Below are 22971 nucleotides of genomic sequence, written 5' to 3'. Positions count from 1 at the left end.
TGTTTTCAGGCCTTATGAAAGATGCTGCATTGCTCTCGCTACATGATGACATTGACAGAAAATGGGATTCAAAGAGAAAGACCCAWGCAGAAGGCTCTGGGTCAAAATATYAGCTTGCTTTAACAACTCTTAAAGCAACAAAGAGGGGAAAACCACAGCAGAGCGAATCCTGTTGCTTTTGTACAATTCTGGTCTATGTCAATGGCAGTCAATGAAACCACAATGGTTTTGAGAGCAGAGCTTAGCACAGAACTTCCAGAAGTCCCCTTTTGTGGCTTATGATAACAGACAGGCTGGCTGCAATGTGAAATCATTTCTCACCCAAAACAATGCTGTTTAAGCAAGGCAACAGCTTCTGCAGAGARGAACCAGCAGATCTACTTCTTTTAGGGCTCCTGTGCTTCTAAAAAGCCTTTGAGATTTGATGTGCAGCCTCAGCACAAAGGACTGGTTTTATCGATGGGGCCCATGGGAAGAGCAGTAAACTGAGGCTGTGAATGGTTTAATCTGCTTCTGCCTTGGGGAGTGCTCAGGCAGCAGCAATCTGTCCAATGACATCTGCTGAGGCTGTGATGGTTTCAAACTGGCCCAATGCTTCCTCACTGAGTTTCAACTGCAGGAGAGGATGTGGTTTCATCTCCATGAAAGAACAACACTGGATAATTAAGAGCCAAGGAGGACTTGCTGTCATTGTTTTACTCCCATCAGGTCTGACCATGCTGAACTGATTCAACAGCTCTAAGCAAGCTGCACATTCTCTCTCCCCCTYATCTGTATGGATGGCCCACTCAGTAACTGAGAGGACCAACCCCAGCTACCCTGGCTTTCCATTACCCAGAGTTATTCTACCATRTGCTGCTCTGCAGATGCTTTGCCTTCTACACAGAAAAGCACAAGAGCAAAAGTAACAAGTTAGCTTCCCTCAGCCATGTTCAGCCTAAAAACTTCATTTCAAAACGTATGAAATTCTCTCCACCATCTTTGGTTTTAGGCCACTGAAAAATGCAAATCAGCATGCAGTAACTATTTAAATCTGCTATTATATCTGACAAATAGCATCTGGTAATTCTTATTCATTAGGATTTCAAGGAGCATAAGCATCTGTTTACATACAAAAATYGGAAGTTAAGCTTCCTGGGAAGGATCATTTTGCTAACTGCAGAATAGATTACACTGTCATTTAGGTGAAGACTTAACACTACTAAGCAAGTGGTGAAAAGCAGACATTCATAGAAAGCTGTGGAAGAGGAAACACAGGCCAAATTAAACAGTCTGCTRTTCACATGCTTTCTGAACAAGCTGTCAGCCACACACTACTCACTTAAGACAACAAGAAGAAAACYATACCTGTGTACATTTTCCATGGCTGCTACTTCCGCCAGAGCAGCTAAGCTAAAAAATGCAGACACCGCTGGCATGTCTGACGTAATACTATGATTTTCTTCTGTCTCTGTGTTTCTGGAGCATTCACTGTTGCAATCCTTTTCTGACCTTGATGATTTTTGAAGAGTGCTTTGTGGCAGCTCTTTTGGCTTCTCCTCTGAAAAGRAAGAAAATTAAGCTTGCAGATCTAGCCCGTAAATTCACAGCAGCCTATGGCTATGTTGAGCAGTCTGGTGTTAACAGAACCTTCACCTCTAGGACGTTGATTCTACCAGTGTAATCTGATTCATGCCACAATCTCTTCTGACCCAAGTTACTGGATCAGAAGCCCAGTACTAAGGTTTATGAAGCAGTTTACTGATTTTGCATTCAATGGAATTGGATCTTTTAGGTCAGGCAAGAGAACTTTTGCTTATGTTTTAGATACAGTAGTCCTGAAAGATTATCTAAACTGTAGAGAACTCCAACAAGGACTCTGGCATTGACTAYCATACTACAAAATTCAGTTTTACAACCTATAACCAGGTGCAGTGCAATTTCTTTGCTGGACTGGAAACAAATGATGAAAGGTAACCATTTTCCATTTCTCTCTGCATCAGCTCACAGTTCTTAAGAGTGAAARATTTAGGGAGAAAAGACAGATTTGRTCATTCAAACRAAAGAAGTTAGCCATTACAGACACAATGATTTCCCAGTTGGTTGATASCTGTATTTTAAATAATGACCTTTCTAAACAGGTATCAAAACAAGTTAATTTAAAAACACAGGCCTGACAAGTTGCTTGTACCCTCAAATCTTCTCAACTATTCAGTTTTAATRAAGTTTTAACTCCAATTTACTTACCCAGTGTCCCTGCTGCTGGTGACACTCGCCCATCTGCTGTTCGGACAAGATGTGTGATCTTAGTTTTCCTTGCTTTCCTTTTCTGGCTGCCAACTAAAGGCTCATGCATCATTGCTGGCTCTGGAGTGTTTAGGGCAGATATAGAAATTTTATTCTTCCAGGCAGACTCACTGGAATTTCTGTCTTCTAATAGTATGGCTGGAAGAGAATAAAAATGCAATTTTAGATGTAGAATAATTCAGCCACTAGCTATGTTCATTTGCCATTTTGCATCTATCTGCATAAAACCTCTCCTCACAGATACTTAGAGCATAACCCATGGCACATGATCTGAATGCCACAGATGTCTGCAGGGAAGTAACAGAATCYTTCTTACAGATATACTGAAGGTTCAAGCTTTTAATATTTGCAAAGAAAACTCTGAGATCAGCAGTAGCACTKGAGGGGCAGCAGGGTACCAGCTGTATAAAACACTCTGCAACAGAAGATGCCAGCGAGTGGCTGAGAGACAAAACGTATTTAAAGAACAACAAGGTTCTTCACGTAAGCTTATCTTAGCTCACAAACAGAAAAACAAGTGGAATTCAGCAATTCTTGCCTTAAACCCAGTCTTACCTCTTTAGTCCCTCCACCTCAGCCTCTCTGAGAAATAACAGCCTTTTACAAAATAACAAACCTTACAAAACACTCCAAAGGCTGCAAATACAAAAGCAGAGGTGGATCACAACTGAAGACAAAAAGAAAGAAGTATGCATGGGATAGAACACTGTAACAGGAATAGTGCCCACATAAAGTCAGTGAATGAGAAAGAACAGTTTAAATCTTTCTCAGYAGCTCCAAGTGTTGGTGTTCTGAATTAGCCTTTCACCTCAAACTGGAACATGATCCCAAATTTTCACTTGGCTAAAGAGTTTACTTTAACCCTGTTCACAAAGAAATTGGTCCAACAGCAATCACAAAACATACTTAAGCTTCCAAATCAGAGCACAGTGCCTAGTAGTCAATTGTTTGCAATTTGCATTGATTCAATAAGCCATCCTGCTGATCCCATGGGATATCACTAGTCCACAAAGYCAATCTGTGACATCTTTTTCCCTCCTGTGGTAAAAGTATTGTGAAGCCTGCCCCATCTGTGATCACTGTCAGCTAGGGTTAGAAAGAGGCTACAGGTAGCAAATGGAAGGCCCAAGTAATTTTTGACAGATTCCTGTCCAACCTGTTTGAAATTGGGAACATTCATGATATCTGCACCAAGTCCTTGAGATATTTTTTCCCAGTGCACTGCCATCCTGAATGATGACACATTTTTACATAATACCTGCACCTCATSTCCCCTGCTGCATTTTCAACTCATTATTTTCTTTACTACCTGTCAGGTTATAACTYGTCTCTGCAACAGTCCTTGATGTATTTTTCACAGCTGTTACTGTGTCTACAGTTAGCTTACTCTTCCCCCAGTTTCTTTTAATCTTTCTTCCCGTTTTAAAGGCTTGTTTAAGACACATTTCTCACTTTTTGGGTGGTTTGACCAGCAAAAATCACACACACAGAACTGAAGCCAGAGCAAAAACAACTGCCCTTTCAGAAGGGCTAAGCACTGAGCAATTCCAATCTCTTACACTGAGTCTGGCAGTGTCACATAGGAGCACCCAATCCCACAAACTGTGTGTAACAGCCAAACATTGTGCATGGCCTTTGCTGCTTTCCTTTTAGTGTGTATTTCTGTTTATTGTTAGTTTTGTAGATTTAATGAATCTTCTATTCAAAGAGATATAGCTAACTGTTCATTGTGTGAGGATGTGTACTAGATGAAGAGAGTAGCTATAAAACATTTTATCTTGTTAGCAGTCRCCCTTTGCTTTTCTGTTTTAATGGGAAGGACCTTTTAATATTTTATGGTGTAAGAATTTAATCAGATCTAGTACATATGTATAAAAACATTTGAAACATTCCAAACTCTAATTTGTTTATGCTCTTAACTCACCTACGCTCTCTTGTAAAACGTTTTTGAACTTGTAMAGGCCCTTTATTTGGAAAAAACGCACACAGCTTCAATTAGCATGTCTAGGTGCTTAGTTACARCTGCTAACCTTTCCAGAGCAGAGCTTTGCTGTAAAACTGATTTTTAGTACAGAGAGCCAAAGAAAGCACACTAAAAGATCCACCCCATAACAGTCCAATTAAGCAGAAGCACGAGTAACTGTGAATATGACTCAAGTTAACTCAACTGGGCCAATAGTGAGATGTTCAGATAAGTTTTCCTGTATTGAGATAAGGATCTTAATTGCAATGTATAATCAGTAGGCAGCTTTYTCTCTAGATTTCTTATTTCGGAATTCGTAAGTGTTGATATATTTTAATGTAATGGTCTGGTCCAACACTATTTGTTAATTCTGATTTGCTCTAATTAGCACCTTGACACTGCTGTCTAATTCTAGTTTGATTGAGTTTATAATTGTATTAATATTAGTACTACAACTAYTTTTTTTTAMATTTAATAAAGAAATTAAGACATGATTTTAAACAATGAGCAACACAGGATTAAAAGAAACATGATTTAGTATGCATTTAATAAGATGTGTTGTATGCCAGGGCACCAGAAATTAACTTGACTGATCACTAACTACAGCTGAGGATTCCCTCTTACATTTTTCTCGTCTCATGTTGTATGTGTCAAAAAAATAAAGAGAAGAAAAAACCTTGAGAGGTAAAACAGGCAATAATTAAGGACATAAGGAGTATATGATGTTGACATGTTTGACTAAGAAAGAGCAGAAGGTGGCTGTAAAAACGCAAATGCAGTATGTATATTCCCTCTCCCTGTTTTTATATTGTTTATATTTCCTCTGCAAGGTTTTTTATCATCCTTAAAATGAGACTTGAAGGTCTTCTTCTTTCCTTTCCTCCTCTAGCTTTAAAAGCTCTTTATCACTTCAACATAATGTTGCTGCCATACAGTTTTGAACAAGGACTGAAGGTGAACAATGGGAATTTTGTGTGGGGGGTGGGGGTGGATGGATGCTGAAGGAAAGAACATCTTTTTTTTTCTTCTCTAGCAGTCTTAGTGGACATTTGGTTTGGAAATCATTTCACTGGCTTCTTCCAAGAATATTACTCAAGCAAATATAAAACCCAATTTGGAAGAAATCACACAAAGCCTTCACACACAAGACCCTTTGCACTGACCTCCAGAGCAGAAAGAAATCCRTGTTTCAACCACTCTACATCTAAAYTAGATRCTCYTGCACCTCCTTCMAGAGGAACAGCATCCCACTGCTTCAAATGACAAGGGTATATCCATACAGATGCTCCAAATCAGGACCTGGTTTTGTTTTGCAGGAAGGTTAGGGCTACAGCCTAACCTAATTCCCTGTCGTTTTCTTTACCATCTGACATCCATTCTGCTTCCACAGTGTCCTTGCATTCATGAGCTGTCCCATGAGGAGCACAGGTAAGTTTTCAAGGGAACATTGTCTAGACATGAAATGAGGTTCTGCAGTTACTGTGCAGTCCTGCCCACAGGAGCCTGCATGTTCAGCTCTCCATGACAGTGGCATGTGCAGAATTACTGGCTATTTTTGCAAGAAGAGTTGAGAACATGGCATGAAGGTGTGGSCCTTTGGGCATGCCTACAGCACAGTGGCAGAAATGACTCAGACAGAGAAGTATCCAGAGGTCTGTGCCATATGGTTTCMTCACCTAGGTTTGTTAAAGGTTTGCATGGACAGTTTATCCCATTCTGCAGGCATGCAGAGTACATGTAGTCTTATTCCCCCCCCAATCTTGATGAACAAGAAAAATTATGTCAACTGAACTGACTTGCCACAGCACAGCTTTTCAGACACAAGCTTTTCAGGCCAAACCCCTGAAACACACACTTGAAAGAAAAAACACACACTTGAAAAGAATTTCTTCAGTGATGCCTGTTATGCAGAGAGCTGCAGAAATTCAACCACACTTAGTGGAAAATAAATGCTCTGTAGGGCTAGCATGCTGATATCATGAAGGAAGGGGTGGGCTGTAATGTTTTAATGGTCTTTATGAAGTTAAAAAGTGAAAACCTAGCAAGAGAGAGCACAGTTTCAATTTGGCAATGCCCAGGGAACCACTTCACCAAGGAAGTGATGCCAAACAGACTGACCTGGCAAAAAATCCAGCTTTTCTGACAGGACACTGCTACAATACTGCTCTGGGGTCAGGCAGTACACAGWGCTGCAGCAAGGACTAACAAGCAGAGATACAAAACAGCAAATGGACAAACCAGGTGTACAAGCCAGCTGTCTGGGTGGGAAGCTCTGCTGCATGAGGCCATGCTGATCCATCCAGCCCTCCTTCAGGTGGAATGGATGCCAAAGGCAAAATGGCACAGAGTTACTGGTTCTCTCTGGGCTGCAGGCCCCCCACAAAAGGGCCCTGATGTGTGTGGGAGAGCTGCTGTAGGGGCAGGGGCAGGGCTGTTTCCTGCATAAGCTGGTGCTGAGACTTGTGCATGTGCTCATCTTCTGCTCTCCCCTTCCTGAGCCAAGCCCAGAATTACAGCTGGCTGCTACACAGACCATTCAAGAGCCCTCAGCACGACTCACTAAGTGTACCTGCAAGAGTCAATTGGTATGGCTTGTTATTTCAAGTACTGCTTCCCATTGGAAAGCCTTGGTGTGGCGGAAAAACAAAACTCTCAGCTGAGCGTTGTTGAACTTTCCCAAACAGGCATAGGTCCCGCTGTGCTTCCATCAGCCTTCCTAAGGAGCAGATGGATCTCTTGACATACTCGATTGTGATACACTGTGTTCTGTGTTCACTGGTGTTTTACTGGGCTGTACCCTGCTCTATGAACAGCTGCAAACTCTTGATATGGTTACATGCRCTGGTGCTGCTGTGTACAATGTGATCAAAATTCACACAGATTTTCATACCAGAAACACATGGGCAACACGATCCAATCACATTAAATCTGCCTTTACTGCACTTACTTTCCTTCATTCATAATATAGATGCACACARGCACGTACACTTTTCAAGATGACAAAACATGAAGCCAGCATGACCTCTGCTGACAGCAATCCTTCCAAGTGTCTCCTCTGCAGCAATACAAACATTCAAGCTCCTTCTTTCTACAAAATTAACTTCATAAAAACCAAAACCACACACTATGTAGACTTGTSAGTCACCACAAGTAGAGACTAACCACAAAAAAACAGTCAAAATTTTCATTTATTGTTTGATTCACAAAATCCTCAAATAAATATCTGAATTGAAATGAAGATACTGTGATTCCCATCTTGAATGCTGCAGAATAYGGGAGAGCTCACTCACATGGTTTAGGGCCTGCTGCCTATATGTGGGYTCTAAAAGGCTCCTAAGTTCTTCACATCTTTACTTAGTCTTGGGAGGAACTTAAYAAGCTGGCTCTGCCCCAGCAAATGCAGAGACACATCTTTAATGTTTATGACATTATTCACATGCTTAACTTCCAAGGACATGGCTCTGTGYTGTGCTGGAACGAGGCCAGGGTACTCAACACTTGCCAGGCTTGAATCTTTGATCATARTGCACACTTCACTTTGTATCAAAACAGACTGGATTATGTTAAACAAATGCAGTGCTTGACATCTTGTTTAGCCCCATTTTTATCTGGAGATTTCAAGGTATTTATATTTTTTATTCTTTACTTAATTGTCCATTAAATACTTTGGTATTTTTTCTCCCACGGGAGAATTTAAATGCCCATTTTTCTTAATAATTTGTCTACATGGTCTATYAATAATTCAGGAACAAAATCAGAATGACACCCAATAAAAGCTATGCTGATGTATGATGCCTTTTTTATACCATCACGGAAGCAAAATAGTTACTTCTCATAAGCAACTCCCACAATATATTTGTTGCACAAATACAACAAAGCAGAACAAGTAATTTCAAATTATTTGCAGCATGCAATGCAGAAGAGCAGGCAGAGCCAATATGGGAAAATAGTGCATGTGCATCACAGATTACAGAAAACACAGCACTGGAAAGGAGAGGAAATTACATGGCCAAGTTCTCAGGGAAAGATATTAACCATAAAGGTAGCTGGGGAAACTRGAGATGGGAACAGCAATTTTATTATCTTAGAAATGAACATGGATGGTAAAATAACCAGACAAAATTAATGGAGTAAGAAGAACCAGAGAGGCTCTTACACCACAGGGACAACATAGGAGAGAACACCATTGTGGAACAGCTAAGGAACAGCCTGCTCATGACTTGAATAGTGTGGGCAACATGATGGCAGAAGAAAAAGGGCCCAGAGAAGCAGGCTAAGCTATAATCTTGTACATACTGCACACTTGAAAATGCCCCTCAAAGTTGTGAGTGTGTAGTGTGCAGTATCACAATACTGTAACAAGAAAAAGACATCAGAGAGCCAACAGCAAAATAGAGGACAGAGAAGGTCCAGAACATAACTTTAAAAACTCCAGAAGGTATTTTCCATATGAAACAAACAGAAAGCTTCTACAGAGGCAGGGTTGGAGGATGGTATTTGTGACATTTGGTGCAGAAAAAAGCACTTACATCCTGCCAAGCTCTTCCACCTTGACTAGCTGCAGTCTGCAAAGCTCCAGACAGCAAGAAATCACAGGAATAGGAGAAAGGGACATGGATAAATGCTCTGGCGAAATAATATGGTCACTAATACAGAAGGATGCAGGTAAGAATTACTGAAGGATTACAGAGCTATGASCTGTAGAAGATTAAGTTTTCAGGCCCAACTGCAGAATTGCCCTTGCTCTGTCAGTTCTGCTGCATKGCATCTGGAGCAGGGGAACTGTAATTCAAAGGAGATGCCAAGTAAAAAGAAAAGAGCATCCTACTGGAGTAGGATAATATCAACTGGAGCCAGGAGGMAATGGAGTAATAGCAGACAGGGAAAATAAGGAACCAAAGTGATCAAAGACTGTAGAGCTGAGGTGTCTCTTTCTAGAAACTTTTCCCCAAGACTGAACTGAGAAAGAAGGCAGCAGAAAACCTTAATTAAGCAATGCACCAGTACCTGTGTCCGGAACATTAAGCTTCTTTCTGTGCTTAAATTTGCTGACAATTTTGTGGAATAAGTTCTTTTCCTGAGACTGGAATGAACCTACAGACAACATTAATAATACATGCTTTTAATTATAAGCTTGAAAAAGAGTACAACAGTCACAGTACGTACTGCACAACCTCCCTTCCTGTAATACAAGCTGCCTTTCCACRGGGAAGCACAAAACCTTCTGCCAGAAGGGACTCTGCAAGCTGTACTTCAATCCATCACCTCCCAATGCTTAAGTTAAATGCATACAATTTATTTTGGGGAATGAAGACCTCAGGGAAGCTTAGCCATGCAATAAAATAGGGGGTTTGCTTGTTTGTTTAAAGATATGCTCTCTTTTGCCCATACTGGGCTTGGCTGGCAGGGAGCAAACTTTCCTGACAGCAGCCTGGATGGTGCTGTGTTTTAGACCAGTGACCAAAACAGTGCTGGTAACACACCAATGGTTTAGTTACTGTTCAAGTAGTGTTTACAGAGCATTAAGATTTCTCTTTTTCACTCTGGCACCCCAGCAAATAGGCTGARGGTATTCAAGAGACTGGGAGGGGACACAGYTGGGACAGCTGACTCACAGTGGCCAGTACTTCACAACATACYCAGAACAAAACTGGGGGGAAGGATTTTCTAAAGACATCCACTGCTTGGTACTGGCTGGGCATCAGTTTGTTGGTGGTGAGTGCTGGCTTTTGCATTACTTGTTTCCCCCYTTTAATTATGAAACTGTCTTCATCTTTTCACAGGAAGCATTCTTCCTTGCTTTTGCTCTTCCTGTTCTCTCCCCCAGCCCACTGTGGAATGAGCAACAGGGTGGGAAACTTACCTATCAGCCAGGGCCAGCCCATGACAGAATGAGAGAGTTATTACTGCCTTTTTGATAACTAAAAATGAGATACAGTAAGTGCAAAGGTAAAATCTCCTAGAGGAGGAAAGTTATGTCCAGCTCATACTATCATTCGTACTTTGCCAGCAGAGTCTTTACTAGAAGCAGACACAAGACATCTTGTGTGACATTAGACCACAAAATATGCCATTATGAGAGGTCATTAAGAAGTTAGCTTTTGCCTTATTTGGGGAGCAATCAGTGATATAACWGCAACACAAAATAAGGGATGTAAAATCTCCCCACTGCAAAGCCATTTTTAGGGAGTTCAAACAGAAGCACAGATACATGACTACACGATTCTTGTGACATTTTATTATTATTTTTTAATTAGTAAATCAGTGATTTTTRCAGGTGCTTGGAAGAATTAAGACCTGTTTTAATTTCTACAGCTCAACCTGCACCCTACACACCATTTCAATCACTATCAGAGACATTCAGCCAGTGTCAACAACTTTAAGCAGAATAACTSAGATTAAAAACACGGGAAAAGATGACAAGCATTGCACAGAGAAGGAAATCTGTGTCTTTCAGCTCTTTTTTCCCTATCGAAGGCACCTTAGTCATTTGCCTGTATCTGCAACATGCCACTTTCCCAGATGGAAAATCCAAGGACATAGACTTTAGTAGGGCCAAAAGAAAAGCTGTCTTTCAGTAAGGAAACTTCCTATTTCTTTCCCTTTTAGCTGTTACTCCTATGAGATAATGTCCAATGACACTCAGAATACCCACTGGCCATGAATGCAGTGAAAGAGAAGATGGGCTAACTGCTAAATAAGTCAGCAGCTCACACTTGGAYCTGAGTGCAACTTCTGACTCCATGRGAAACTTCATCCACACTCTGCCTGAACAGCACAGGCACAGCCACCATGCAGGATGCCTGGCTGGGCTACACCAGTGTCATGGGGACAACAGGCAAGTATTCCAAGACTTTGAACAAATGCCACTTGTGAGCATTCAATCCAGAGAAAATCCATGACTAAAAAAATAACGTGAATGTCTTGCTGTTAGGCAATGCCCTGGACATGATTTCCTACAAAAAGCTGAAAAAAACCTTATCATGTTAGTTTACTTGTTATTGTTATACAGCCATCTGCTCACCTTGCTCTGTTGGAAATACTCTGCATGGCTCTTCCTCTCCCTAGCACTTCAGCAACTGCCACAGGATTTAATTCCTGGCTTGTCCATTGTGCTTACTGAGGGCATTGAGTTCCTCCTGGGAATACCTGCTACCAGCCAGGGGCAGCTGCTCGGGGGAGCAGCAGGCAAGAAAATGAACCATAACTGCATTTCCTCTGAATTTCTGGGCAAAGGCCTCCTTTGCTCTCAAAACGTTTCCTGTTTTAAAGAATCTGATCAAATAGAGGATGTTCAACTGATGCCTTAGGATTTTTAGTTTCTACATTACATGCATCCGTATTCTTGTACTTCTCTATTACAGCACTAAAAACTACCATTCTCCCATATTTAGACAAAACATTTCCTATCTGAGCCTGAATCCAAGGACACCTCGTTCTCACAGCCCCAAAATATGTAAACAACAGCGAGTTGGTAGGAAACAAGTTTGGGATGGTTGACATCATCACCTGAAGAGATCATTGTGGGGTTGAGGCCCAATTTGTTAGTAAGACAGACGTCATATAAAAGGTGAAGATCTCGTGACTCGGTGTCCATTTTGGGTGTAGCCTCAGGAGGAGGCTTTTGTCTGCCCTAATGTACCAGCAGGCCTGTTAGGCCTGGATTAAAGTTGTCTATTCTCATTCTCTTAAGTTTGTCAGGCCTCTGTTTCAGGTGAGACTGATTTTTAGGCAACACAACAAGATCCTAACAAAATCAGGACAAACAGTCTGTATGTTTCTGCATCTCTTGGAGGAAGGTGCTGTATTTTTAGGTCATGATCCTTGGAACATGCAATCTCCAAGCATCTCAATGCCTTGAACTAAGCCAAAAAACCCCCAGAGCTAARACCAAGAGGAATGCCACAAAGCAGCATCCGTTTTAAGCTGATGCTTTATTTCTAGTCCTAGAGGCCACAGACGAAAAAAAAAAAAATTGCAGACAGTCTCTTCCCCAAATAAAAGCACACTGTGCATTTCCCTCTTTGCCTTCCCAAAATGAAAGCTGTAAGCAGTGCTTGGTGTACAAGTGAGCATTTCTTCRCAGTACAAGGCAGAAATAATGACTYTGCCTGTTGCTCACTTTTGCATACAAGCAGATTAGTGACTCACTGCAGACAGCTGACTTCTGCGTGGTGGGATGTTTTGGCACATATGCCATTGGAAAGCAGAAAAAAAAAAGGAAACAGTCACAGCTCCAGCAAATGTCGGAGAAGGCCATCTGCACTGATTCAGTGTAGCTGTATTCCTCAACCATTTTGTGACATTATTGTTGTATATGCACATTCCCAGTTCAAAACAYGTGATGTGGATTTTGGCAAAGCTTTATGGCTTGTTCAGTCCCTCTCCCATTGAAGGAAGACCCCCATTAATTTCTGAACCATATGCAAAGCTCTGGGGAAAAAAGTGCCTCTTATTTAAGAAAAGGTTCAATTTTTCCTCATACAATGTGAAACAGCTTTCACATTGCAGCATTCTTCRGGTGTTTTTATATGAAAGAACTGGCTGAAGTGTGGACTGGATGTGACAAGCACAACAGAAGTAATCAAGAGCACTGACCTACTGATTTTCCACTTAGGAGCAGGAAAACATTCTGCAAACCTGGCTGTGTGGTAGGTAGCAGATCAGGCCTGTTGCAGACATAAGCTAATGACCTTTGACAGAAAATCAATCCAGCACCTAAACTTACTAAAGCATACAGTTACAGTTGGGGGTGGGGTGCAAAAAACCACTCCAAACCCAACAAACAAAAACATTTCTCCGTTTTTATTCACCTAAACATCCTGGGGAAGGTTCAGTGGGCAGCATTCCAACCTTTCCATTTTAAACGTAATTTAGTAGACATCTGTAGACTTCAAAAATTAAGTAATTATTTGTGCTGAGTGAGAATGGGTGAATTGCTCATTCAAAAAAAGTAGGGCATAATTTCAAAAAGTGCTCCCCGCTGATTATTTTCTGTTACTTGCAAACAACCAGAGGCCCCAAACACTTGCAGGCACTATTTGTGCTGGACAACTCTTCAAGTTACCTGACAGGGACACACCCAAGGAAAAGCCACACAGCAGAGACAACTCCACACAGTGATGCAGAGCAGTGAAAAGTTAAGTCCCACAACACAACTCACACCCATAGGAATACATTGATCCTTCCTGCTTCATGCTCATCACTTTGCCTAAGAATAAGATGTCTCTTTTGTTTAATTCTGATAGTGTAAAAAAACAGGATAATTTGAAAAACCCAGACCCATTCCAAACCAAGTTCTATTGTTTTGCATGATACGCCWATTTAATTTTCTGCAATACTTGCAGTGGCTTAGCACACAGACCTGCTTGCACTACACCTTTGGAGGTCAGGATTCGCTCTCAGCCTTTATACTCATCACACTTCACAAGCCAACAGAACTGTGAGGCTCACCAGCCTGTCAGTACACCACAAATTAAAGTGAGGATTCAGCTTAATAAATGTTTGGCTCAGCTGGAACAGTTTCCTTACAAAGCTGGTAAGCTTGTTTGTATGCACTTTGGGTCAGATAATTTAAAATCCGTAATTCAATTTTAATTTTACACACCCTAAGAAAATAAAACACATTTAAAATTGACCTATTGCCATTAAATATTTACTTTTAAGCAATCTTTCTTTTCCAGAAGAAAAATGGCTTGTTGGCAAGTTTTTCAACGACCTCTTGAGAGCTGACTGAACCTTGCTCTCCAGGGAGTTGGAATGACTGACACAAGCTCACAGCTTGCCCAGCTGAAGTGTGAGGATTCAACATTTGCTGGAATTAGGAGCATGTATCACTAGGTCTGTCTGGCTTTATTTTAGGGCTGTTGGTAGATGTTCACTACAGAAAGAGCAGTGTTACTATCAGATATTCCTGCCCTGGGGCTGCTTGTTGCAACCCAACAGCTCAGTTGGTGGAAAAGTTCATGTGACTGTTTGCCATCTGCTCAGTGCAAAGTCAGCTGGCTTAATTTAAAGAGCCCTTATTGTCAGCCAGAGGCAAATGCTCCGTGACTGTCTCTGCAGGACTGTGCCAAAACTGCTCATATCAGGCTTGGAACCTGCCTGCAGTTACACCACTGACCCTCCCTTGAGACATGGCCCAATATATTCCTGAGGTCTTAAAATGATGCTAAAAAGGTAAAAATTCAACTCTCCTGTATGAGCCTACCCAAAAGCAGAGTGCAGCTCTGGGCCACCTGGCTTGAAGCAGAATTCTAGCCCAGCATTCCCAAACAACACAGGGCCTGCAGAAGTTTTAAACACACAGACACTTGAACAGGTAAACACTGCAGTGAGAAATTCACTGAGCTGCTACTACAATTTCAATTGCTAGATCACAGTAGATGAAGACATTTTCTTCYCAACAGATATTGCCTAATTAACCAGTGTGTTATCATACTGTAAAGCAATTCATTAATGCTCAGTTAAGAAGTTCTGTCAAATACATACCATAAAAAACAATTAAAGGCAGCTGAAGTCAGAACTAGCTTGGTATTAGCACAAGTCTAATTTTGCAAAGTGGCTGTTCCACATCTAATTACAAAAATCAATACYGAAATTGGCATGCACTAGAAAAGAACAGCTGCTCAATCCTGCACACTGTAATGTGATTATTTGTGAAGCATTCAAAAGGCATAGATCTAATCCAGGGTCACCTGGCTAAAACAGCCGTATTAGATCTTAAAACCTGTCAGTCAGTGGAACCACCATTGTAGCAGAAAAGGAAATCAACTTCACACTGCAAACCGTGCCTGATGAGGATCCTTTTGAGCATCMTCCTGTCTTGTGGAATTACTGATGCATCATTCCTTCATTTTGTAAATGCATCAGTATTTGCACCACAGTATAAAAGCAGTTTCACCCTACCACATTGTCACTTCTGTACCACCTCTGTGTCACAGGTTGTTTGTATAAAAAAAACAGCAAGTGTGTCATGAGTTTCTTCCTCCATGAGCCTTAGCAATGGAGCTGGGTACGGAATTGATTTTCATGTCCTCAAACGTTTTTTTTTAATCATGTCAGGACATTTTTGCTGAAAACTTAAGACAGAGTTAAAATCTTGATAGAAGAAAAATTCCAAATGCTTCATTCAGACATCTCTGGTATCTTATGTTTTAATTTATAGAGCCTAAAATTACAGTGATATGAGAAGCAGCACAAAACTAAGCTTAGAAAAATGTAAAAATGGAACTTTCAATCATCTGCCCTTTCTCCCCATTCTCTCCTGGGAAAACTTGTCAAACTCACTTACCTCACAAATACTCATAGTTTTGAAAAACTTAGTTCTACAAGAACTACATTTCCTGTACAAACTCTACCCAGCTCTACTTCTCATGAAAATCAGGAATCAGGAGTACAGCCTGAAAACAAATCCAGGTGAGAACCAACCAACTTCAGCGCTAGGATATTTCTTCTTTGACTTCAGACTTTTCACAGCTAACAGTAAAGTAAGGACATATAGATTCCTGAGCTTGAAATAGCATTGTTGTTGTTAAAGAATGTACTGCACTTGGCATTTTACCTTTGTTGGATTTTGGTAGTTCACATGAGCCGCTTCCAACCTTTCGCTTTTTCCTCGAAACAGCTGAATTTTTCCTGTCAAAGGTAATAGGACTGTATTGAGGGAGGCTGTTGAATTTCTTTGCAAATTCTTCTTCCAATTTTGCTAAGCTAAATGGGAAACAAAACCATTCAAATTAAATGTAACTCTGTTTCTGGAGAAAAAAAATATAGTTGTTTAAGAGCATGTGTGCATACACAGAGAGGGGAAAACCAGGTAAGTGCACACACTGTAAACACCAAACCAGTACACATTAATCCAGCTTTGGAATGAGAATGTGCATTTCTGCTTCTGCATTTGTAACAGTACACATTGATTACCTTAGTAGCACACATTAAAATTAGAAAAAACAAAAAGTCAATGTCATAATGGTGACATTTAGCTCTGTTTGCTGCACAGATTCGTACAAGAGATTTGTCTGTTCTGTGGTAGAAATGAACAAAGACAGTAGAACCAATAAATAAACCAATTAAATAACTTGACACAGAAGTTCTTATACCAGAATGAAAACAGCATTTCAAATCATAACAAGAATGTCAAACTAATCAATCTTCTGTGGATATTCTGGAACATCCAGAGGCTTTGGGGTAGGAATTAGTTTTCTATTTGTTCTGGGTGATTAGATTTTCTCCCTCGTATTTCATTTACTGTGAGATGAAAAATGCAAGTAACTTATGCTTTCATGAAACCTAACACTCCTCATTCTTCAGCCCAACCTGAATGACTGTCACCAGATTAGCTACAACTCAGGAAATCCACAGACAAGGTATGGCTGCTCTTAATAGCCAGAAGAAAACAAAGCACTCCAAGAGGATGGCACAGCATTTCTGGCTATAATGGCTATGGTGGTTTGCACAAGCTCTCTGTTCCTCCAAATTTTTGCAGCCAGGCAGCAGTATAAGTAGGAGCTCTTTTTTAGTAAATGGCAGTGCACACAGCTAGGCAGGTTATAAATAGCACTGTCAATGATGGGGGAACAATGACATTTTCTACTTGTTTTTATTTCTCCTTGCCGTGAAAACTTCAACTTGACAGAAGTTGGCATGATGTTGGAAGGATGGCCCYTACACAATTGGAAATATCACCAGAAACATGGTACTTCTCTCTGCTTTCTRAAGCAGCACTTCAAACAGTTGCATTCTGAAAGCTTTGGTACATGGATTAATATCTCATTTTGTCTCTGTAATTTTTACTTCTTTCAGTGAGCAATTTTCCATCTTAAAATACAAGCTTTAGCTTGTTGCAGATCAGGGGTTTGTTTGTCTGGGTATGCACACATAGTGCTTTTAAATCACAAAGGTATCTGRCATGAGCAGTGCTTGCTCTGCTTCTTTTTTCTCTTCCACACGGATGTTCCCTGACAGCACAAACCCATCCAATTTTCTGCTGACAGCTGTCATGCAATGCCATCCTCTGACTCAGCTCCTCTCCCACGGTCTGTTCCCACCTGCCTCAGCTCTTCTTGCCCCAAGGCCATGTGAGGGGCTGCAGCTCTAATTGGGAAGGCCCAATCTCATGTGACAGCAGAGGAGCTGCCATCCAGGCAATTTATAGCTTGTGTGATGTGCAGGCATTGGGGAGCGCTGCTATCTCCATGTCAGCCATGAATTATTAAAAACAATAAAAATCATCCACACCATCATGCATTTTCAGAAGCCTGGTTAGACACATGAGGCTGAGCTGAGGTGTTTGTGCTGCACAGCCCAGTCCTGCCAGGTGATATGTGCAGGCAGAGCACTGCTTGGTAAAGGAGGGGGCTCTATTTGGGAAAAGCACATCTGACCTGGATCATCAGGGAAATGTGGGCAGCTGCTGATGGGGAAGGTAAGAGGGCACAGGGAAATGGACARTTCTGAAGGGGTGAGGATCCTTTCACCTACACACATACAAAATGAGGCTGAAATGTGATGCTGAAGGGAGCAGAGASAGTTAAGTGGAGSAGGYAGAGKTAAAACCAGCTCTCCAAGTAGSCAGAAGATCAGGTAATGCAATGAACAGGGATACTGGATACCTTCTCCAGCACTTATGCTTCACGAATTCTTAATTCTGCCTTTACAGAATTCATTAAATAATATCCATTAATGRTGCAACTGAATAAAGATGAGATATTTGAAAATATTTCCTCATCCAGCCAGCAAATAAGGGTAGAACAGTATTGAACAAATCATTTAGACAATTTYCCTAGCTATTTTGAATAAATAATTTACAACTACCTTTTTCTTACGCTACAAGATGTGATCAGTTTTCCCATAATTATGTGTGAAAAGTTTTCARTCTTTCAATTTAAACTTAAAAGTATTTCCAAAATTTATACAAAGCTCTAAAAATACAAAGTGTTCCATTTTTTCTTGACTAATTTTTCTTGCCTATTCCAAATAAACAAGACTTGGGGATTCCCATTGATCTAGTATCTTTGCTGAAAGTGAGCTGCAACTAAATGTCACACAGACTAGTTTATAAGAAGGGCTAATGCAAACCTGCAAAACCAAATATATTATAATTGTAAGCATAAAATATGGAAAAACTCCTCCTTTTTAATTCATTTTCCYATCTACAAAATTTGCAAGTATGAATGCCTATCCATATTTAACTACTGCGCCTGCAGCTAAAGAAATCTGTAATACTGTGACCAWAATCGTTACTTCTATACTAGAAAASTAATTCTGTGCAGCCTTGMTGAATTTTAATGCATCTATACTCAMTAATTGCTTTTAAGAGCTCTTTAATGTCTTTATGGTGGACACAAACAGTTTAAATGTCTTTTCACTACAATGGAAAAATGACATATTTATCATAATTATTTRCCAGTAAAGAACATTGTTTACTATTCCTCTGTAAGCAATCTYTCCAAATGGGCAAAGATCTACTCTTTCTAGTCTAATTTGGCTTATGATGATTGAACACCTACACAGAGCTTTAAATACTGCATGCAAAATCCTCTGAAAATGTAAATAACCCTCTTCATCACTTTTTGAGCAGGTAAATACTGTGTGATTTGTTCAGAACTGAGCAAATAACATCATTCAAATTCATTTACAGTGGGGTAAACCAGGAAAGTTCTCAAAGAAATTACTTTGCTATTAAAACCAGGTATTTAGAGCATGACKCAGTCCWACAGGATTTTAATTTTCAGAAATTGTGATTATTGGGGAGCTAGATGCAGTTCACTTAGCTGCAGTGAGAAGGACTCGCTCGTAAATTATTAGGCTGACCTAACTAAAATACCAAACAGTGCAAAGCCACAACTTACCCAAAAACAAACTCTTCCTTTGGCTTAGTCTTTTTCAGTTTTTTGTTCCCACTTGTCCCACTTGGGGAAAAGGCCCAGATTTCTTCATTCCAGCATCCTTCATGATCTGAGGAGTTGCCTTTTCCTGAGCTTCTTTTTCCTGTGGTGAAGGCAGAAAATTGTTTCTCATCTTTAGAAAAATGTCCCAAAACAAAGAAGACTCAGAAGAAACTTGTGTGCCCTTTCAGCACTGCAGCTTATGAAGCCTGACCTTCATAAGCCTGAAGGCAGTTACAAAACATTTTTCATTTCAAAACTGGGCAATGATGATACTGACAACTATTCTGCATCCCCTGTCCTGTCTTTTTCTGGACTACCTCAAAAGTCAGGATCTCTTAAGGTATAAAGAAGGAGAAAGAGATAAAGAGAYGTACAGTAATAAGCATCTTTTTTTCTTTTCTGACTGTTCTAATTACACACATAAATCTACCAGTCGGAAAAATACATTTCCAGACATCTCACCGAAAGCCTCCAGAAATTATCTCAAACTTGTCCTTCCACAAGATAAAGGGTTCTCACCGCCTACAGCAAAACTAACAATCAAAGCAAAAGCAGAACACATTTGCTTCCCGTAGGATTGAGAACTATGCTCACAACCACAAGAGTTGTTTATATAGAAACAAGGTAATTGTTCAGGGTTATACACATCACAAGTTCTGCACACATCTATCAGCAGGCTGGCAAATTAAACAACAAAGCCTTCAGCAAAGAAGTTAAAGCTCAGATCATGAAAGACAAAAATAGAGCAGTTAAGAGTTTGTGAAGTAAGCAGAACACAGACAGCAAGACTTCAAAAGACCAGGAACAGGGAGTCCAGCCCYTCCACCTGTCCCCAGCATCTCAGGTAGCCAGGCACAACATTCCCATCACACACTGCTCAAACTCCAGCTCAAACATGGACTTGTGCTCTTCCCCACACTCCAGGCAGGCTTCTGCAGCTCATGCTGTAAACAAAACACTCAAAGCCACCCACCTCTGTCCACATTAGCGCGCAGAGATGTGAGCATGCCCTCTGACACCAGAGTTTTATAAAGAGCACCTTTGCAAGATCTCTCCGATTTCCTGGAGCCACAGGTTTCTATCTTTTTAACACAGTCACTGTCCTCAGTTTTGACCTGTTCTGGTAAGTTTTGGGGTACCACCTCCTCTGTTGGGGTCAGTGGTTCCACTTTAATGTTATCAGAAGCCTCACAYGGTACTTCTTTGCTGGCTCCAATACTAAGGAAATCGGGAGGCTTTGATTCTTTGGTGGTCTCCATCGGTTTCTCCTTTGATGTTTTCTTATCTTTCGATTTCACTTTTTTCTTTGGTGATTTTGTATCCAACATGCTTCCCTTCACATTTGAGACAGGGCGGTTTTTTTTGCGGGGAGTATCCATGAGTCTCTCAGCCCCCCAGTCCCCCTTGGCCACGGCTTCAATTGTGTACATTACACTTTCAATGTCCGACTCGGAGGACTGCCTCTTTTTACAAGATTTCTTGGGGGTGGATTTTTCATTTGTGTGCCGGTCCAACTTGTTTTTTTTCTTTTTCTTCTTTATCTTTTCCGGCTTTAGCCCAAGGATAGTCATGTCACCCATGAAAAGCTCTGGAGAACGGCACATGTGATCCTTTGTGTTATCCTTTCTCTCAAAAGGACTGTGTTCCATTGCAAGACTAGTGAAATCTCTGCATTTTGCAGTTTCTGATTCCTCAGTTTTTGTTTCATCTGGGTTTTGCATTTTTTCTATCTCTGATTGTTCTACTTGTCCTTTACTGGAGTCTTTTACTGTTGTTTTCTCCAGTTCTAGTTCCATGTCCTCTGAAACATCGCCTCCATCATCTTCCACTGTTTCCACTTTTGTTTTCCCAGGTTCTTTCACTTTTACTCCTTCTGAAGCAAGGCACATCTAAAATAAGTTTAAAAACAGTCCCATGAAACAAACACCAACTGCTAACAAGAATATTAAATAGGGAATCTCTCTGGCATTTCACTTWAGGAGAGCAAACTATGCATTAGGACAGTACTGAGAAACAGGCTGCAGCCGTGCCAAAACCGATGCAATGGGGTGAGGGCTAAGTGCTAGAATAAGGCTCGTAGGTGCAACTTCTCTAATGGAAAAAGATTGCAACTGATCTCAGTGGTGCTCTCTTTAAGAGTCTATTATACAACCAGGAAACCCACTGCTAGATAGATTTTCAGAATATCCTAAATGCAACGGAACAACGGAATTATAAATCTCACACACATTCCCCCTTCAACTCTCAAATGTCCCTAATAACAATTCCTTTCTCCATTTTCCAAATGGCCTTGAAGGAGGGAGGGACAAAAAGTTATTGAATCTCAGTAACTGAGACTATTTCTTAAATTTAAGAAATAATTTGGGAGGTAGTACAAAAGCCTTCCAAATCTTTCTTCTCACGTCACAGACTTATTTTGCAAAGAACTGCAAAGTAGCAGTGGTTGCCATGGTTATCTCCTCCAGGAGATAACGCTAATGGAAACCAAAATCCTTACACTGCCTGAGGAACATTGACATTCCAAAAAAGAGTGGTCAGAAGGTCCTCAAACTGCCATTTTCCTGCAGCACTGACTTGGGGGATCCTCTCTGTTTTGGATCACCTGTAATCTATGCTGACACCTCTGCAGAAGGTAGTCCTTCACAGCACCAACCAGCTGCCCTTGGGAATACACGCTTTGTTCTTACTGTCCCCCCTCAAAGCCCCCAAGCTGAATTCCCAGTGCTGTTTTGTTTTTAGAACAAATGTCAAGCAGTCACCTGGAGCAAAACCAGATGGAAGAGGCTTGCTTTGAACCAGACATCAGAAGGTTCCTGCAGCTAAGCCCACAGGCCATGTGGCCAGTATGGATGTACCTCTGCCAGACCATGTCTCTTTAGGTMCATTTTAGGTTTCTCAAACTGGCAAGGCTTTTTTTCCTTGCAAACTAAAAAAGCCTCTCATAGCAATTTATGTAAGAGTGTAAGTCCAATGATGAGAATGTTTTTGCAGCAGATTTCCAAAATCCTTGCTGCACAGGGTAGAAATGACTGCTCTGGCTCTGGACAAGCTGTGCTGAGCACTGCAAAGCACCAGAGCTTGGGCAACACACAGTGTCTATAAGGATGCAGGTTAAACTCCACAACTATGCTGATTTGGGTTCTTGGTACTTCTGTGACCTTTTTACTAYACTGCAATGTTAAGCACAGCCTGTGATTTTCAAAAGCTAAAGATCAATCTTTAAAACGGAGCTCATCGCGCTAAGAATATTTTGTCAGTTCAACATACATCCCTCTAGCCAATGGATTACTTTTTTCCTTTTATACATTTGCTTCTTCTGCAGTAGCCAATAATACAGAGCTACGCCTATGGCTACAAGAAAAGTGAATTCTATTTTGTGAGAGCTAAATAAGCTGGTAATTAAACAATCTTCAAGATGGGAAAAGCTTAGAAAAAAGTGTCCAGAAACAAAAATAAATGCAAAATTTCAATAAAATGCCACTAGTTTTAACAGTTCCCAGAAGAAAGATCTGCTGAAASTATCATAGCAGAATTTCTATAGAAGTTATTGACCTGTTAATTCCTCACTTGAAAAATACAGCRGGCATGAAAAGCAAAAATAAATGAAAGCAGCTCATGACCATTAAMATGAATTTGTAATGGTGATGCCCAAATTTTGAGTAACACAGTAATCCAGTCCTCCCCCTCAACTATTTGTGTCTCTCAGCCAAACCCTAAAGCCTCAAAGCCTAAACCAAGAAACTGAATCAAATTCAATTACAAAGTCCCTTTGCCACCAGGAACTGGTAGTATTTCTCAGCTGCACCAAACTCTTAGAAACATCAAAGTTGA

General features: G+C 40.7%; 1 protein-coding gene across 13 annotated transcripts in view; it reads right to left on the bottom strand.

Annotated features, from left to right (window-relative positions):
• BBX (BBX high mobility group box domain containing) overlaps nucleotides 1–22971 on the bottom strand; it is a 132020-nt gene that overhangs the window by 4636 nt on the left and 104413 nt on the right. For 11 of the 13 annotated variants that reach the window (XM_057373931.1, XM_057373933.1, XM_057373943.1 and 8 more), the window contains 6 exons: nucleotides 20114–21029; nucleotides 19102–19240; nucleotides 15813–15961; nucleotides 9257–9343; nucleotides 2227–2424; nucleotides 1348–1540 (listed from right to left, as the gene is read on the bottom strand). In XM_057373931.1, the coding sequence (XP_057229914.1) occupies nucleotides 1348–1540; nucleotides 2227–2424; nucleotides 9257–9343; nucleotides 15813–15961; nucleotides 19102–19240; nucleotides 20114–21029 (1682 nt within the window). The remainder of the gene's footprint in view (nucleotides 1–1347; nucleotides 1541–2226; nucleotides 2425–9256; nucleotides 9344–15812; nucleotides 15962–19101; nucleotides 19241–20113; nucleotides 21030–22971) is intronic. The other 2 variants (XM_057373939.1, XM_057373941.1) reach the window with 2 other exon arrangements.

The sequence above is a fragment of the Malurus melanocephalus genome, unplaced genomic scaffold (assembly GCF_030028575.1).
Source record: "Malurus melanocephalus ecotype Western Australia unplaced genomic scaffold, MMel_1.1 scaffold_210, whole genome shotgun sequence".
NCBI classification, from domain to species: Eukaryota; Metazoa; Chordata; class Aves; order Passeriformes; family Maluridae; genus Malurus; species Malurus melanocephalus.
Note: the sequence above shows the minus strand (reverse complement) of the source record. Positions and strands in the feature narration are given on the sequence as shown.